This window comes from Gorilla gorilla, chromosome 23, assembly GCF_029281585.2.
Source record: "Gorilla gorilla gorilla isolate KB3781 chromosome 23, NHGRI_mGorGor1-v2.1_pri, whole genome shotgun sequence".
Lineage (NCBI taxonomy): Eukaryota > Metazoa > Chordata > Mammalia > Primates > Hominidae > Gorilla > Gorilla gorilla.
In genome coordinates, this window is record NC_086018.1 from 18,591,478 (window position 1) to 18,609,890 (window position 18,413).

Sequence of the window (18,413 nt, forward strand, 5' to 3'; positions counted from 1 at the left end):
GAGTCAGGCATGTTTCCCATTCCGTGAAAGGGGGGGCGATGCTGGAACCGCCTAGGGGAGGCAGGGGGATAAACGGAGCAAGGCGCCCAATCCGGTGCATGGTCTGTGGCGCATGCAGTGTATCAGCCCGGGCGAGGAGCCTCAGCACAAGCCGGCCACAGTTTCTACGGCAACCGACAACACCGGGTTGCCGGGGCGACCGCCGCGGGAGAGCGCGTCGCTATTGGCTCTGGGGGGTGCCTGTTGCTGGACGGCACATTCGGTTGGTCAGCGCAGCCGAAGACTCCGCCCACAATCCCGGGCCGCGCTCTGGGCGCGGGGTCAAGCTGTCTTCGACTCAGTGTCTGAGACTGCGAGAGGGTCGTAAACATGAGGGGTTCCTGCGAGAGGTCTGGGGAGGATGAAGAGCAGAAAGAAGAGGCTATGGCGGCCTGTGGGCGTCTTTCAGGGGTCCCCGAGGCCGAGCAGGGTCCCGAGGCCAACTGGGACTCCGACCTGGAGACGGAAGGTGCTCGGGGGAGGGGGCAGGCCCGACTCCTCCCCTTTGGGGGTCTTCTCCCGCAGGGGTTGGGGGAGGTGGGCTGGGGCTAAGGCCAGCAGGGAACGTACCCGTCTGCGGGGCGCCTCCAGCCCCCTGCCTTCCCTTCATTGCTCCTAGAAGCATCAGGTTAAAATGCAAAATCCCACCAGACAGTGCACCAAGGGCTGTCCCACCCTGAAATGGAATCAGAGCCGGTTTTCCTGTGCCCTGAAATGGAATCAGAGCCGGGTTTTCCCAATCCACAGGAAAAACTAAGCTAATGGATGTATGGAATTTAGAACTATCTCGGTTTTTTCTCCCGTAAAATGTTTACAAAACATTTGTGGCCTGCAATCCAGGTTAAAAGACACAGCATGCAATTTGGCATCAGACAGGCAGAGGCCTGACTCTGGCAGGGTTAGCTACCACCACTAGCTGTGGGATGCTCAGCGCAGGCCAGCCACGACTTCTACTACAAACAACATTGGGTTGCTTGGGCTCATATTTATTAATAAATAAATATATAAATAAATTATTTATTTATTAGAGCCAGGGTCTTGCTCTGTCACCCAGGCGTCAGTGCAGTGGCAGGATAATAGCTCACTGCAGCCTTGAACTCTGCACTCTAGTGAGCCTTCTGCCTCAGCCTCCTGAGTAGCTGGGACTACAGGAGACCACCACGTCTGGCTAATATAAAAATTTTTTGGCTGGGTGGGGTGGCTCACGCCTGTAATCACAGCACTTTGGGAGGCCCAGGCAGGCAGATCACCTGAGGTCAGGAGTTCGAGACCAGCCTGGCCAACATGGTGAAACCCCGTCTCTACTGAAAATACAAAAAACTAGCCCAGTGTGGTGGTGGGCACCTGTAATCCCAGCTACTCGGGAGGCTGAGGCAGGAGAATTGCTTGAACCTGGGAGGCAGAGGTTTCAGTGAGCTGAGATCGTGCCACTGCATTCCAGCCTGGGTGACAGAGCAAGACTCTGTCTCGAAAAAAAAAAAAAAAAGAAAATTTGTCTAGCTATGTTGCCCAGGTTGTCCAGCTTTCTTTTCATAGCCGTATGACTTTAAGGAAAAGATTTGCGTTGCCTGAGGCTTGATGTCCTCATCTGTCATATGGGAGCAGTGGTCCCAAGAAGCACAGGAAGCAGTGCTTCTAGAGGCAAAACATAGGCCAGGTAGTGACACAGGGCAGGGGAGGACACAGGTGGCTGTAGCTGTGCAGGGTCCACATTCGTCCCCCTGTGTCCTACCAGGCACCAATGGGCTTGGAGAACTGGTCAGGGACACACTGTACCTGAGGTCTTGCCGGGCCCATAGTGTTGTGCCCATCTCCTGCTTTCTGCGCCAAGGGAGCGCCCAAGAGCTGAACCTCCGGCACCGTGGCCTGGGGCCCCAGGTACCACTGGAGGGACACTGTATCCAGGCTTACGGGGAGAGGCCTCGGGAGACAGCAGCCATGGGAGTGCCCCTGTGTCTGTCCCCTACACTCCCCAGCTTCTGCCTGTGTCAGTCATGCTCTACTCTCCACATCTGGGAGACAGATGGGATTGAGGCTGTGACAGGTGGCGTTAAGGGTTGTGGATCCTGCAGGCTCCTAACCCGCTGGGGGGTCAGGGAGAGCTGGGGGTCGGGGGAGACCTTCACAGAGCCTAAAAGGAGAAGCAGGTGTCACTTAAAACAGGTGGGAAGGGGAGGGCTTTCCAGCTGGACGATGTGGAGTGGGCTGAGCCCTGGAGCATGAGCCAGGATAGTGGCCAGTGTGTTTGCTCTGTCTGTCCCAGGGCGCCCGGGCTCTGGCTTCCTCATTGAGCTCCAATCCATATGTCAAGCGGCTGGACCTTCGAGACAATGGGCTCTGTGGGGCAGGTGCAGAGGCTCTGGCAGGTGCCCTGAGCAAAAGCAGCAGCATCTGCGGTAGGTGCTGGGTCTGGGGCAGGTGGGCAGGCATGTCCTCCTTTTCCTCAGGGATGTGCCTCCATCGTTGAAAGCTGGGCCATGTCACCTGGGGCCTGCTGGTGTTGCTGGTGGATAGAAGAGGGGCCTCATCACAGGAGGGGGCATGTGGGGTGGAGTTAGATCCTCTGCTGTGCAGCCAATGCCGGATAGAAGTCCTTTCCTCACCCACCCCACACCATCACTCCCCTCCCTTGCTGGCCAGCATCCCCCTCTTCACCTAGCACATGGAAGACTCCCAGTACCTGAATGCAGGATGGGAGAGTCCTTCCACACAGAGAGGTGGGAGTTGGGCATTGTAAGAAGCAGGTAGGCAATGTGGGAGTTTGATGGGGCTGGATCCAAATGCCAGTTCTGCCACTGAAGAGCTGGATACCTGGGCAAGCAGCTTAACCTCTCTGAGCTTCAGTTTCTGATCTGTGAAATGGCCCCCACAATACTTTATGGGCTTGGGGCTGTGGTGAGTATGAAGTGAAATGCACTCTCCAAGTGGTCAGAAGAGTGTGTGACCCATGTAAGTGCTCCATGCATGGCCACTTGGGCTATTATTGCCAATCCTGGCAATGGGGCAGTGAGGGCTTCTGAAGTGGGTGGTGATATCACTGCCAGACATAATCATCGATGGGGTGGCTGCCCCCCACCACAGCAGTCTCTACAGTACCAGGAGGTAGGTGGTTGTAACCGCTTGACACAGAAGCTGGTGGGCACACAGGGAGGGGGAGGTCAGGGGCAGAGGGGACCCAGCCATTGGGAGCCAGAGCCACCATGCAACCCCAGAACAGTTAACCTGTAAGGCCCCTTCCTCAGCCTCAGACCTGGAGGTTTGGGGGATGGCAGAAGGAGGGGGGGGGGGTGTGCCTGGCTTTGCATCCCACTGGCCGAGGAGTGGTTCTGTCCTCCAGATGTGGACCTGTCGGAGAACCAGCTGGGAGTGGCAGGAGCCCAGGCCCTCTGTGCCGCCCTTACTGTGAACCAGGCCATGCGGAAGATGCAGCTGTCAGGGAATGGCCTGGAGGAGCAGGCGGCCCAGCACCTTGCCGAACTCCTGCTGGCCCACACAGACCTGAAGTCCCTGGACCTGAGCTACAACCAGCTGAATGACCAAGCAGGTAACGCCTGCTCAGGGCACCATGGCCATGAAAGCTCAGCTTCCTGGGGCAGGGGTGGGTGGGGGTTGGCAGGACCGCACTGCACATCGCCAGGGAGCATGTGCTCTGGTTCCTGCTCCCCACACCCCACCTTGCCCCACTCCTCTTCCACTCCAGCCACACGGAACTCTTCATTCCTTCCACAAATATCTCACTGCGCGCTGCTGTATGTGCTGGGCACTGACTTAGCCACCAGGGATCCACCTTGAACAAAACCAAGTTTCTGACCTCAAGGGACAATGTTAACAACATCATTCAGAGTAATTATTGGTGCTACAAAAGAAACAAATAGTTTATGATTCTAGAGAAGAACAGGGACCCCCTACTTTAAATAGGTGGCTGGAGAGGCCTCTGTGAGGTGACATTTAAGCTGAAATGTGCAGAGTGGGAAGGAGTCAGCCATGGCAAGATCAGAGGGAGAGCATTTCAAGCAGAGGAACAGTGAGCATGTGGGCCTGTTTCCCAGACTGGCAGACAGCAGTGTGCCTAGGCTAGGGAGCCAGGGAAGTGTGGCCAGGCTGTGGGGTGGAGAGGGCAGAGGGGGCTGCAGGGCTGTAGGCTGTGGCAAAAACGGTGAAGATTTTGTTTCAAGTGAGGTAGCGGATGTGATTGGGATTCCTTGATCTCATCACTGTCATGCCCCTGAGCGTATTCAGGAGCTGTCTGCTTTGCCAGGAATTTGCACTTCTACGTGCCTCTCCTCAAATGGTCCAGTAATGGTAGGGATCACCTGAGACCCTGGGTTAGGCATGCTGATGCTGACCCTGGACCTGCTGAACTAAGCTCTTAGGGGAATGCTGGTGAATCTGTATTTTAATGGTTGCCCCAGGAGAATCGTCTTTTTATTTTTATTTTTTTTGAGACAGAGTCTCACTCTGTCGCCCAGGCTGGAGTGCAATGGTGTGATCTCTGCTCACTGCAGCCTCTGCCTCCCAGGTCCAAGCAATTCTCCTGCCTCAGCCTCCTGAGTAGCTGGGATTACAGGTGCGTGCGACTACGCCTGGCTAATTTTTCTATTTTTAGTAGAGATGGGGTTTCACCGTGTTGGTCAGGCTGGTCTCGAACTCCTGACCTTGTGATCCGCCCGCCTCGGCCTCCCAAAGTGCTGCGATTAAAGGTGTGGGCCACCGCGCCTGGCCGAGAATTGTTTTTCAGAAGCACTCCTCTGTCTCAAGCTGCTTAGAGCAAGTGGGGTGACATCAGCCTTGGCCTGTGAGAATTGCCTCTGGCATGTAACTGCCAGAGAAACAGTTTGCCTTCTAAGAAAATTATTGCAAGAAGTCAGTGAAATTAAGTGAGGGGGCCGGCCCAGTGGCTCACGCCTGTAATCCCAGCACTTTGGGAGGCCAAGGCAGGTGGATCACGAGGTCAGGAGATCGAGACCATCCTGGATAACACGGTGAAACGCCGTCTCTACTAAAAATACAAAAAATTAGCCGAGTGTGGTGGCAGGCGCCTGTAGTCTCAGCTACGTGGGAGGCTGAGGCAGGAGAATGGCGTGAACCCAGGATGTGGAGCTTGCAGTGAGCCAAGATAGCACCACTGCAGTCCAGCCTGGGCGAAAGAGCGAGACTCTGTTTCAAAAAAAAAAAAAAAAAAAAAAAATGAGACTTGGCAGGGCACTGTGCCTATCTGTAATGCCAACACCACTTCGGGAGGCTGAGGGGCAAAGATTGCTTGAGGCCAGGAGTTAGAAACCAAACTGGGCAACATAGGGAGCCCCAGTGGTGACAACAAATGATTAAAAAAATTAGCCCCGGGCAACAGAGTGAGACTCCGTCTCAAAAAAAAAAAAAAAAAAAAAAAAAAAAAAATTAGCCCCAAGTGGTGACATGTGCCTGTAGTCTCAGTCAGGAGGCTGAGGTGGGAGAATTGCTTGAGCCCAAGACATCAAGGCTGCAGTGAGCCGTGATTGTCCCACTGCACTCCGGGTTGGGCAACAGGGTGAGACCATGTCTTAACAACAACAAAAAATACTTTCTTTCCTCTTTAGTGCCTGTTTCCCTGTTACGATGTTAAAAGCAGGTGCTGTGATGTGCAGCTGGTTTCTGGCTCTTCTGCAGGCGCTTTCTTATGTGTATAAATGTTTGCTTTGGTGTTCCTGTGAGGGTTGTGGGATGACCGCTGGAGGGTTCTGTTTGGCCATGTTGCTCCGCCTTCATCTCTAGGTCTCGCTATTTTGCCCAGGCTGGTCTTGAACTCCTGGCCCCAAGAAATCCTTCTGCCTCAGCCTCCTGAGTCGCTGGGATCACAGGCTCACACCACTGCCTGGCTTTCACCTTCCTTTCTCTACCACCCCCATCTCCTCTCTACCACAGCTGTGCCAGCCCTGTTGCCTCTTGCCTAGCCTATGGCACCAGCCTTCCATCTGGTCCCCCAGCCTCTTGCCTCTGCCCCCACCCAGCCCAGTCTATCCTGGACACCTGCCACTTGCTGAAATGCTAATCCAGCCTCATCACTTCCTAAGGCCCTCCCTGACTCCTTGCCACTTGTATGTGCTGCCTAAGCCCCTTGGCTTGGCACTCAAGGCCCCTCAGCATCTCTCAAGTGCCCGTTACTCCTTCCTCACCTCACTGGCTTCCCCCTCCCCAGCCCCAGCTCCAAGCCTGCGTGCATTTCCACAGGTGCCTCTGCCATTTGCAGTTTCCTGTGTCTCCTCCCCACTGTGCATGCACACACCCCTGGGGAATTCCTCAGTCCTGAGTTATCTCCTCTGTCCTCTTTCCTGACTTCCCCCAAGACAGGCTGGCCACCACTCTGTTCTCATGCCTCCCCCTTTTAGTCTAAATGAATAGCTCACATCCCATACATTTGCATTTGTATCTCCCCCATGAAATGTGAGTTCCTTAAGGGCACCGCAGGCCCACGTTAGTTTCATGTCTGTGACCCTCCTGCCCAGCAGAGGCTTGGCACGCAGTGGGCATCAGTGTGATCTTTTGAAGGAGTGAAGAGAGTGAGTCAGAAGGTCTCTCTTGGTGTTTCTGAAGGGGAGACACTTGGACCAGCCCTGGCAGAAAACACAGGACTCACCGAGCTTAACGTGAGCTGGAATCACCTCCGGGGCCCAGGAGCTGTGGCATTTGCCAGGGGACTGGAGGTATGAAGCCCCCACCTAGTCCGCCCTACAGCCTGTCTGCTGGGGCCTGTCTCCCAGCAGCCACCTCGCTGTCTCTGCAGCTCCTCGGAAATGAACCTTGGATCGTTTAAGCACAGCTTAAAGACTGTTTCTTTAGGTGATTTTAATTTTCCTGGCTTCACTTAGTGACCACAATACACTGTGCTCACCGTCACATACTTTCCTGAAGGGTCACTGTTGAATGTCTTGCACCTTCCCCAGACACCATAGACACCCAGCTGGGAAGGGACATCTGTGCAGTCCGGTGACACACGCTTACTATTGGGCATACGCAGGTGGTTTCCTGAGATGACACCTTGCACCCTTGGATGCCAGCACAGCCTCTCAAACACCCACCTGTTCCCTTCCATGTTGTGGTTCATAGGGCTCAGGAATGGGTGGCTCAAGCTGGTGCTAGGGTGGTACAAGGTGTCTGCAGTGTCCCCAGTGCCAGATACCCTGTGGGGCCCTCCTCAGGCCATGGCAGCTGCTGTCTTGCCCTGATACAGGGGCTGACCTTGGGGTCCTGCCCCACAAGATGGCATGTCACACTCTGTCTTTCCAGAGCACCTACGCTTCTCCCCATCACAGTACCCTAGGCAGGTTTCATCCAACAGCTGTTCACTGGATCTTGGGATCCCTGCCCTCTAGAGCCATTAAGTGGGTGTGGAGTCCGATCAATGTTTCTGGGGCCTGCTGCTGCTCTGTACACGCCCCTCCCAGTCTCTCTGAGGGCCATTCACGTCTACACCGGTCCTTTCCTGTTGTGCTCTGGGCCACTGGGCTCTGTTGACCACCTTCATCTAAGCTGCAGCCACTGGGGGGTCTGCATGGCACTTTCCTGACCCTTCTTTGGAGCCTCTCCCCTTCTGCCCTTTATCTCTTATTTTTGCACCTTAGGGCTCCTGGTCTCTGAGGCTGTGGCACCCTGGCTTGCTCCACTGTCAGATGGGGTCCCATGACTTCACTCTTTGGTATTCTAGGCAAACATCTTCCTTAAAGTTCTAGACATCTCATACAATGGCTTTGGGGATCCTGGAGCCTCTGCGGTGGGTGAGGCTCTGAAGGCCAACAACGTGTTGGAGGAACTCAACATGAGGTGAGGATCCCCGGGGGGACACCCCAGGAATCATGGGCTCCATGATCTTGCTGCTGAAGCACACAGTCTACCCGTGATGGGGATTCCCGTGATGGGGCTTGAGCCACAATCCCAGAGCAGCTCTGTCATCCTTATCACTGGAGTTTATAATTTTATTTATTTATTTAAAACAGCATCTTGCTTTATTGCCCAGGGTAGAGTGCAGTGCTGGGATCATGGCTCACTGCAGCCTTGGCCTTCCAGGCTCAAGCAATCCCACCACCTCAGCCTCCCAAGTAGCTGGGACTACAGGGGTATGTCACCAAGCCTGGCTAATTTTTTCTTTTTCGTAGAGACGGTCTCCTGCTGGCCTTGAACTCTTGGGCTGAAGCAGTCTTCCCGCCTCAGCCTCCCAAAGTGCTGGAATTACTGTCATGGGGAGTTCATCGTTGTTACATAGAGACCTGTGATTCCTATAGCACAGGTGGATGGCTGTGAGTTGCACACGGTGTATAAAGCATCTCCGGCAGAGCCTGGTGCATGGTGGGTGCTCCATGCAAGCTTTCCTCCCTTGCAGAAGACGAGCCAAGGCCAGGTTCTGTGGCTCATACCTGTAATCCTAGCACCTAGGAAGGCTGAGACGGGAGGATCCATTAAGGACAGGATTTTGAGACCAGGCTAGGCAACATAGCATGACTCCATCTCTATGCGAAATCTAAAAATTGTCCATTTCCGGTGGCATACACCTATCATTCCTGGTACTTGGGAGGCTGAGGCAGGAAGATTGCTTGAGCCGAGGATTCAGGAGTTCAGGCTGCATTGCAACAGAGCGAGTAAAACGAGCCTAGTCTGGGTGGGGCAAGGCAGGACCCTGACAAGTGGGCCCCAGTGCCTGTTTTGCTCAGAACGTGGCTACTGGAGCATGCCCTGTGTGAGGGGCTCCTCCAGGCCAGGCAGCGTCCCAGCCTAGCCAGGAGGCACAAGCCCAGAGGGAAGAAAAGAGGCGGATGCCAGGGAGGTCACGGGCCAGAGGCCAGGGAGGTCATGGGCTGCTGTGGCTGAGACCCTCCCTAGGGGCAGCTCCCTGTGGGCAAGAAGGCCCCACTCAATCCTGCCCACCTTTCCTCCTCATGGGAGGAGCTAAGACTGGAGGCAGCCGCGGAGGCTGAATACGGAGGTGCAGCCAGAGCTGGGGTCTGATAAGTCAGAGAGAAGCGGGACTGACTCTGGAGTCTGAGAAGTCAGAGAGAAGCGGTACTGACTCCGGAGTCTGAGAAGTCAGAGAGAAGCGGGACTGACTCCGGAGACAAAGTGGTCCAGGGCGGTGCTGAGGCCTGGAGTTTGGGAACGGCAGGAGGAGGAGAGGCCTTGAACATAAGCTAGGTGATTTTCTGGAACAGGCATTGTAATGGTGATAGGCATGAGGTGTCAGCTGGGGCAGAATATGTGGGAGCACTTGCAGAGCTCAGAGGAGCGGCAGCTGGTGTCCACCAGGACAGGGACGCTTTAGGCGTGTTTGCCGCGTGATTCCTCTGAACGGTGTCATCTCCACCTTTTACCTGTTGATCTGTCCGGGGTTCCTGGGGTGTGAGTGGAGGGAACAAGAGACCCAACCTGGTGGCTGCAATGGCAGCTCCAGTGGGCACCCTGGGGCAGTGGGCTCTGCACCGCTGCTTGGAAGGTTGCACAATGCATGTGCCTGTTGTTTTTGTTGCAGCAACAACCGCATCTCTGCGATGGGAGCCCTGAGCCTGGGCCTGGGCCTCCGGGTCAACCAGACGCTGAGGATTCTTGTAGTGAGTGCTAGCCTGATGACTGAGACCCCAGCACAGACCTGCCCTGTAACAGTCCACACAGATCCCTCCCCCACAGCCCCCACCCAGGGGCAGCAGGCAGGTGCACACAGGCTGGCTTGCTCCCTTGCCACTCACCCTGAATCTGGGGCCTGGCCCTCCTCTTCTCCCCTTCATCCCTCCCAGCCTCTCTCCCACATCTTCTTGCTGCCCTTCCTCCTCTGTGGGCTGGGGTGCTGCTCTGCTGAAGGTGGCTGGGCACCCCTTGTGTCTCCCTCATCTTCTCCCCTGCCTTTCCTCTGGCCTTGCTGGGACCCAGGCCCCACCCAGGTGTTCTGCTGGCCACTGCTCAGGCCCACCTGAGGCCTGGTGTTCCCAGCTGGGGTTCCTTCCCCTGGGTTTGCAGGTGGGGAGGGAGTGCTGAGCAGGACAGGGAGCAGAAGACAGACACAGGAGGGAGGCAAGCCGGGAGCAGGTCCCCAGGGGACCACTGTGCCCACAGCAGGTACGTGCTGGGGGACAGTATTGCCAGCTGGGTATGGACACCCAGCTCTGTCGGCCCTCAGCTCCCCACCCTAGCCTTACTGGGCTTCTCCCATAGCTCTCCTCCCCTGCTTCCTGCCTCACAGGAACCTGGACCTCTCTGAAGCATAGACCTGCGTTTCGAGTCACCTCGTAGACAGTCCTCTAAATGTCCCAAAGACACGTGGGAATGTGAGAGTCCAACCTGAATGCATACACCCCTCTAAGGGCCACCTCCTGGTGGGGGGCTCCTTCTTCCTTCTTCCCAAGTCACCAGCTGGGGCCCAGAGCCTGCCTGCCCCTCCCTTTTCCACACCCTCCCTCCCACCTTCTGCAGGGGCTCACCCTGCTGACTCCTCCCTCTTCTGACTTCCTCTCTTAGCTTCTGTGAACTTGCGGGATTCCTGGCTGCGGTTCTTTCTTCCCAGCTGCTACCCAGGACCAGAAACATGCCCTGCTTTAAAACTGTTGGAGTTTTATCCCCTCTGGATAAACCCAAGCTTCGAGTGCATCATGTCATGCGGAGCTAGGTGTGGTGGCTCACGCCAATAATCCCAGCACTTCGGGAGGCTGAGGCAGGCAGATCGCTTGAGGTCGGGAGTTTGAGCCCAGACTGACCAACATGGTGAAACCCTGTCTCTACTGAAAACAAAAAAATGAGCCAGATGTGGTGATGCACACCTATAATCCCAGCTACTCTGGAGGCTGAGGCAGGAGGATCCTTTGAACCCAGGAGGTGAAGGTTGCAGTGAGCTGAGATCTCACCACTGCACTCCAGTCTGGATGACAGAGCAAGACTCTGTCTCAAAAAAAAAAAAAAAAAAAAAGTAACATAGCATGTCATGGGGGATCTGGGCTCTGCCAGCCCCTCTCTTCCAAGTTCAGTGCTCTCACCCCAAGCTTGGAGTACACACACACACACACACACACACACACACACACACACACGGTACTATTTTTTACCCCTGCCTTTGTTCCTCTGCTGTTCTTGCTGAAGTGTCCAGCTCCGGCCACCTCACCTGGGAAGCTCCGTTGAGCCCTGCCCAGATACACCTCCCCTCCCAGCCTTTCCCTCCCAGGGGAGCTGGTGCACACTTACTCACTGCGCTGATCACACCACCTTTCATGATGCTTCCTTTCCCTCCCCTCTCCCCAGCAGGCAAGTTCTTAAAGGCAAGGGTGTGTCTTGTGTGTCTATATCAATCGGAGGCCTCTCCCTTCCTTTCTTCCCTGACCCAGCAGCCTCACCAGAGCATTCTGTCTGACTATCTGATGGAGACACCTTCTGAGCCGAGACAGTGTGGCCATAGTGGCTGTGTCCTCAGAGATGAGGAGCCCCTCCTTCCCTTTCACATTGCTCTCTGGCCTTCCCGGACCTGGCTTCTCGCAGCTTTGTGTGTGTGTTTCTCAGGTGTCCAGGAATCCCATGCGAAGTGAAGGCTGCTTTGGTCTCCTCAAGTCTGTCCAGGACAATCCAGCCTCTGCCCTGGAACTGCTGGATTTCTCAGTAAGAGCATTTTATAAACCTCGTTTCTGATCCTCCCAGCAGCCCTGTGAGGTATCATAATTTTAGAAGAAGAAAGTGAGGGTTAGAGAAATCAAGAGCCCTGCCCAGCTACACGGCGTGGCAGAAGCAGAGTTGCAACGGGACTTGAATGCAGGCATGGGGCCACTCAGCTCTGCCCCCTCCAGACTGCTGGTTCCACAGGATCTCACCTGGGGCACCTGCCTGGGTTCTTCATTGGCTGAGAGACAATAAGTGGAGGTCTGGGCACGATGCTCCCTATCCACTGAGGTTTCGATCTGCAGGCGCAGCACCTGCAAGGCTGCCCTCTGCCCCTCCCCTGACTGTCTGCAGGTGGACTGTGGTGCTGGAAGCTTCACTTGAGTGGCTGTGAGAGAGATTAGGATCCCTTTTCATTCAATTTTGCCACTTTTTTTTGAGTCAGGGTCTCACTCTGTCACCCAGTTGCAGTGCAGTGGTGTGATCGTAGCTCACTGCAGTCTCAAATTCCTTGGCTCAAGTGATTCTCCTGTCTAAGCTCCCCAAGCAGCTGGAAGTACAGGTACAGGTCACCATACCTGGCTAAATTTTTTAGAGATGGGGGCTTGCTATGTTGCCCAGGCTGGTTGCAAACTTCTGACCTCAAGTCATCCTGTGCCGTGGTCTCTCATGTCTTGGGTCAATTTTGATTTTTTTTTTTTTTTTTTTTTTTTGAGACAGAGTCTCACTCTGTCGCCCAGGCTGGAGTGCAGTGGTGCTATCTTGGCTCTCTGCAACTTCCGGCTCCCAGATTCAGGCAGTTCTTCTACCTCAGCCTCCTGAGTAGCCAGGATTACAGATGTGTGCCACCACGCCCGGCTGATTTTTTTTTTTTTTTTTGGTATTTTTTTTTAGTAGAGATGGGGTTTCACCAGGTTGGCCAGGCTGGTCTCGAACTCCTGACCTCAGGTGATCCACCCACCTCGGCCTTCCAAGTGCTGGGATTACAGGCATGATCCATTGCGCCTGGCGAATTTTGATTTTTTAATGTAGAAAAAGTGCCAGGTGAGATGGCTCACACCTATAATCTTAGCATGTTGGGAGGCTGAGGTGGGAGGATCCCTTGAAGCCTAGAGTTCAAGACCATCCTGGGCAACACAGAAAGATCCCCATCTCTACAAAAAGCTTTTTAAAAAATTAGCCAGGCATGTGGCACATAGCTGTAGTTTTGGGTACTCAGAAGACTGAAGCAGGAGGATCACCTGATCTCAGGAGTTTGTGGCTTCAGTGAGCTATGATTGTGCCACTGCACTCCAACCTGGGGAACAGGGCCAGATTCTGTCTCAAAAAAAAAGGGAAGGAAACAAAAAAATTGAGTTACAAATCAGTGCTGATTCTAATCCTGATTTTTTTCAACCCAGACTTGAGTCAAAGCCTTTCCAGAAATGTGTCTGTGTAGTTTCAATTCTTCAGGTTTGGGACAACCGATGTCAAACGTCCTTACCATTTCCTTCTAATGGCCTGTTCTTGTCTTAACCATGTGCCTGCTGCTTTGAGAATTCTGTCAGCACTGGATCTGTCATTCTAAAAGAAATAGAATGTCATATGGCATTATCCTGCCCGAATATACACTTACTTGTCACAATGTATGGTCATTATCAGAAGCCCCTAGTCTCGTGGGAATGCCATGGGCTTTGGAATCAGTTCAGGGCTGGGACCAAATCCTGTGTCTATCAATGTGAGATCCTGGACAAGATTCTGAGTCAAAGAATCATAAACGATCAATCAATAACTAGCCTGGGATGGGCATGATGGTTCACGCCTATAATCCCAGGACCTCGGGAGGCCAAGGCAGGTGGATCACCTGAGGTCAGGAGTTCGAGACCACCCTGGCCAACATGGCAAAACCTGTCTTTACTAATAATACAAAAATTTGGCCGGAGTTGGTGGCTCATGCCTGTAATCCCAGAACTTTGGGAGGCCGAGGCAGGCAGATCACCTGAGGTCAGGAGTTCGAGATCAGTCTGGCCAACATGGTGAAACCCTGTCTCTACTAAAAATACAAAAATTAGCCAGGCATAGTGGTATGCACTTGTAATCCCAGCTACTCAGGAGGCTGAGGCAGGAGAATCACCTCCAGGAGAACCCAGAGGCAGAGGTTGCAGTGAGCCGAGATCGTGCCGTTGCACTCCAGCCTGAGCAACAAGAGTGAAACTCTGTGTTGTAAAAGATAGAAGAAAAATTAGCTGGATGTGGTGGTGCTCACCTGTAACCTCAGCTACTCGGGATGCTGAGGCAGGAGAATCGCTTGAACCAGAAAGCGGAGGTTTCAGTGGGCCAAGACCATGCCAATGCATTCCAGCCTGGGTGACAGAGCGAGACTCTACCTCAAAAAAACCCAAAAAACAAAAAAACAAAGAAAAACAATTAGCCTGAATTGAATATTCTATCTTCTATTCCTTAACTGTTGTTATCTGTTATCACTAGTATAATCTGACTAGCCCAGATTTTATTCTGAGCTTTGAGGGAAATAGTTTTGAGGACTTATAGTTCAAGGAAAATCTTTCCCTGGGCTCAGACTTGTGTTTTTATGAAATGGGGCTAATGTCTACCCCGCAAGGCCATCATGAACATAAGCTGAGATGACAGACCTAAGGGAAAGGCCTTGCACAGAGAAGGACTCAATCAGTGCCAGTTCTGTTCTTCACAACCCCTTGGTTTTTCATTTTTAATTGAGGAACAACATCTACGCTGAAAAATGCACAAAGATTAAGCATAGAGCTTGGAGAATTTTCACAAACAGCATAGGTGTCTATGTAACCAGCCCCCAGATCTGGAAATACAGCATAGCCGGGCATGGTGGTGGGCACCTGTAGTCCCTGCTATTCTGGAGGCTTAAGCAAGAGGATAGATAGCTTGAGTCCAGGAGCTCAGGGATGAAGTGAGCTATGATTGAGCCACTGCACTCCAGCCTGGTGACACAGTACGATCCCATTTCTAAATAAATAAATACAGCAGGCCTCTAAACATCCCCCACTGTCCCCTTCTCTCCTGGATCTTACTAGTTTGTAGGTATGAGACTGTCATCCACAGGGGAGAAGCCGCCCGAAGGAGCTTCTCTGAGACCTTGCGTGTGTGAGTGAAAAATGGTGAAGTTCTCAGATAGTAACAAAGTTCATCCTTGTAATGGGTGTTTCCTTAGGATATCCAGGTGAACGCAGAGTTTGATGGCCTTGCTAGCTCAGTGAAGGGAATTCTTCCAGAACTCTGCATAAAGACTGGCACTTGCAGAGTGGAGTATAAACAGGAGTTGCTGCCAGTCTTCAGATCAGCCCTGCCAGCGTCTGTCCCTAAGTGACCTTGGAGTGTGGCTTCCTCATCTCCAATCAGCTGCTTCGACCTCCAGGGTGAGGAGCTCTTTGACTCACGAGGCCTTGTTACCACTTGTGTCTGCACTGAGTCCTCACGTCAGCTGTGTGCTAAGTCCACACGGTGCTCACACACCTGTACCCTCCTCTGTGCCCCATGGGCCCTGCACTCATCTGGGCCTTCATGTGCTCTCACTCATTCCCCTTTTGCTCTCACACAAACCCCTACTAAGTACTGCACATTGAACTGGGCATGGTATCCAAGATGCCCAAGCAAGTCCCTGCCCTCCCCATGTTCATGTTCTGGTGACCTCAGGAAACTATTAAAATATAAGGAGGGGTGCACACTCTACTTTTGAGAATGCAAACGGGCACAGCCTTTTTGGAAGGCAATTTATCATCATGCACTGAGAGCCTCAAAACTGCCTGTGCCCTTTGATACAATCATTTGACTAATGTGCTCTAGAGAAATAACCAGAGATGCATAAAAGATTGATGCCTAAAGATGCTCATGGGGCCAGACGCGGTGGCTCACACCTGTAATCCCAGCTCTTTTGGAGGCCTAGGTGGGTGGATCCCTTGAGGTCAGGAGTTTGAGACCAGCCTGACGAACATGGTGAAACCCCAGCTGTACTAAAAATACAAAATTAGCCAGGCATGATGGCGCACACCTGTAATCCCCGCTACTCAGGAGGCTGAGGCAGGAGAATTGCTTGAATCCTGGAGGTGGAGGCTGCAGTTCTCACCATTGCACTCTAGCCTGGGCAACAAGAGCAAAACTCTGTCTCAAAAAAAAAAAGATGCCCATGGAAATGCTGTTTATCATAATGAAAATTGGAAGTGTCCCCAATAACAGGGGATTGGCCAACTAAAATTTGGATATGTTAAATGTTAAAAGCAAATGTTAAAAGCCACATGCTCAAAGAACACTTAATAATTCATGAAAATACACATGATTAATGTTAAGTGAGAAAATTGGGAAGAAAAATATCACAGGCAGCTGGGTGCAGTGGCACGTGCCTGTAGCCCCAGCCATTCAGAGGCTGAGGTAGGAGGATTGCTTGAGCTCAGGAGTTGGAGACCAGCTGGGGCAATATAATAAGACCCTGTCTTTAAAAATCAATCAATCAATCACATGGCTTATCTGACAGTTCCTCAAAAGCTTAATCATAGAATTACCATATAACCCATTAATTCCATTCCTAGGTATATACTTAAAAGAAATGAAGACATATGTCCCCACAAGAACTTGTGCACGAATATCCATAGCAACATTATTTATAATATTCTAAGAGTGAAAATGCCCACCAGTGGATAAATACAATGTGGTATATCCATACAGTGGAATATTATTTGGCAATAAAAAGGAATTTGAGGTGATAACAATGTTCTAAAATGTATTGTGGTGATGGCTACATAACTGTGCATATTCTAAAGGCAATTGAATTACAGATACTTTCAATGAATGAACAGTATGGTATGTGAATGACATCTCAATAAAACTGTTTCGAAAAGAAGGAAAAGTACTGACACGTGCTAAAAACGGATGAAACTAGAAAACATGATGCTGAGTGAAAGAAGCCAGTCACAAGATCACGTGTTGCATGACTGCATTTATATGAAACATCTGGAGTACACAAATCTATACAGACAGAAAGTAGGTTATAAATTGCCTAGGCGTAGAGAAATAGAAGGATTGGAGGTTGACAGCTAAAGGATGTGGATTTCTTTGGGGGGGTGATAAAAATGTTCTAAAATTGATTGTGGTGATGTGCAACTCTATGAATATGCTAAAAACCACTCGATTGTACATTTTAAATGGGTGATTTATGTGGTATGTGAATTACATCTCAAGAAAGCTGTTGCAAAAAATATCATACGGGTTGAGCCTAGTGGTATTAAAAAAGTATAAATATGGCCAGGCGCAGTGGCTCACGCCCATAATCCCAGCACTTTGGGAGGCCGAGGCGGGCGGATCACGAGGTCAGGAGATCGAGACCATCCTGGCTAACACGGTGAAACCCCGTCTCTACCAAAAATACAAAAAAAAAATTAGCCAGGTGTGGTGGCAGGTGCCTGTAGTCCCAGCTACGTGGGAGGCTGAGGCAGGAGAATGGCCTGAACTCAGGAGGCGGAGGTTGCAGTGAGCTGAGATCGTGCCACTGCACTCCAGTCTGGGCCACAGAGCGAGACTCCGTCTCAAAAAAAAAAAAAAAAAAGATTATAATACCATATTTTCCCCATAGTTTTTCTGTGTTTAGATACGCAAATCCTTACTGTACAGATTGGTAGTGGAGGGACAATATGCTGTACCATATGGCCTAGGTGTGCAGTAGGCTGCACCATCTAGTCTGGTCTAAGCACACTCTGTGATGTTCTCACATCAACGAAATCGCCTGATGATGCATTTCTGAGAACGTATCCTAGTCATTGAGCAATGCATGCCCCTACTGAAGAGCACTGTGTGATGTGGGCTACAGCTGAGTTCTGTGCACGATGTGTTGCTGGAGCCATGAGGAAGGGGAGGGCTATGGACTGAAAGGTGTCTCCCTCAATATTAGACGCTGAAGCTCTAGTCCCCATTGTGACTGTATTTGGGGCCAGGGCCTATAAGAAGATGGTGAAGGTTAAGTGAGGGCATAAGGGTGGGCCTTGATCCAATAGGGTTAGTGTCCTTATAAGAGACCAGAGAGCTTGGATGCTACCTCCCCCGACCCCGTGGGAGGACGTGGTGAGAAGGTGGCTGTGTGCAAGCCAGGAAGAGAGGCCTCTGGGACTTTTAGCCTCCAGAACTGTGAGAAAATAAGTGTCTGTTGTTTAAGCCGCTCAGTCGATGGTATTTTTTTATGGCACCTGGAGCTGACTAATACTGAAGGATTCACCCTCCTGGAGAGAAGGGGCAGTGGGGGCAGTGGCCTTCTCTGGTTTCCCTGATCCTCTGCAGAACTGCCTGCCTGCCCCTTCTCCTTGTGCCAAAGCATCCTTCTAAGAGCAGACCTGATTGCACTGTTCAGAGGCCCCCAAAGCCCACAAAAAAGTCCCAACTCCTGGACCTCATGTGTTCTATCCCACTGGGGGAGCCTCTTCTCAGGAGGGAAAGTTAAGGGTCTGCTTGACCACCCTCTAGGGAGATGCCAGAATGGGGTGCTGCATTCCAGTGATGAGCTGGGGGTAAGCCTGCATGTCTCCTCCTGTACTTTTCCCAGAAGTGAATACACAGTGGATATTCAAGAAAGTAAAGACTGTCTTTTAAGAATGAATGAATCAGGCTGGGCATGGAGACTCACACCTGTAATCCCAGCACTCTGGGAGGCTGAGGTGGGCAGATCACTTGAGGTCAGGAGTTTAAGACCAGTCTGGCCAACATGGTGAAACCCTGTCTCTACTAAAAATACAAAAATTAGCCGGGTGTGGTGGTGGGCGCCTATAATC

At 52.2% G+C, this 18,413-nt stretch overlaps 1 protein-coding gene across 3 annotated transcripts; it reads left to right on the forward strand.

Annotated features, from left to right (window-relative positions):
- The first annotated feature begins 39 nt into the window (after positions 1-39).
- On the forward strand, positions 40-16,495 carry LOC101126306 (leucine-rich repeat-containing protein 74B). 3 transcript variants are annotated; one of them, XM_055375038.2, is made up of 10 exons: positions 40-508; positions 1,775-1,917; positions 2,303-2,435; positions 3,377-3,583; positions 6,610-6,719; positions 7,721-7,836; positions 9,533-9,611; positions 11,542-11,637; positions 14,816-15,020; positions 16,188-16,495. In XM_055375038.2, exons 1-9 carry the CDS (start codon positions 370-372, stop codon positions 14,969-14,971), a joined length of 1,179 nt encoding a protein of 392 aa, XP_055231013.1. In that variant the 5' UTR covers positions 40-369; the 3' UTR covers positions 14,972-15,020; positions 16,188-16,495. The 3 variants fall into 3 exon arrangements, with proteins under 3 accessions (XP_055231013.1, XP_055231012.1, XP_055231014.1); XM_055375037.2 differs by having other exon boundaries at positions 14,816-16,495; XM_055375039.2 differs by lacking the exon at positions 1,775-1,917 and having other exon boundaries at positions 14,816-16,495.
- Positions 16,496-18,413: the final 1,918 nt, after the last annotated feature.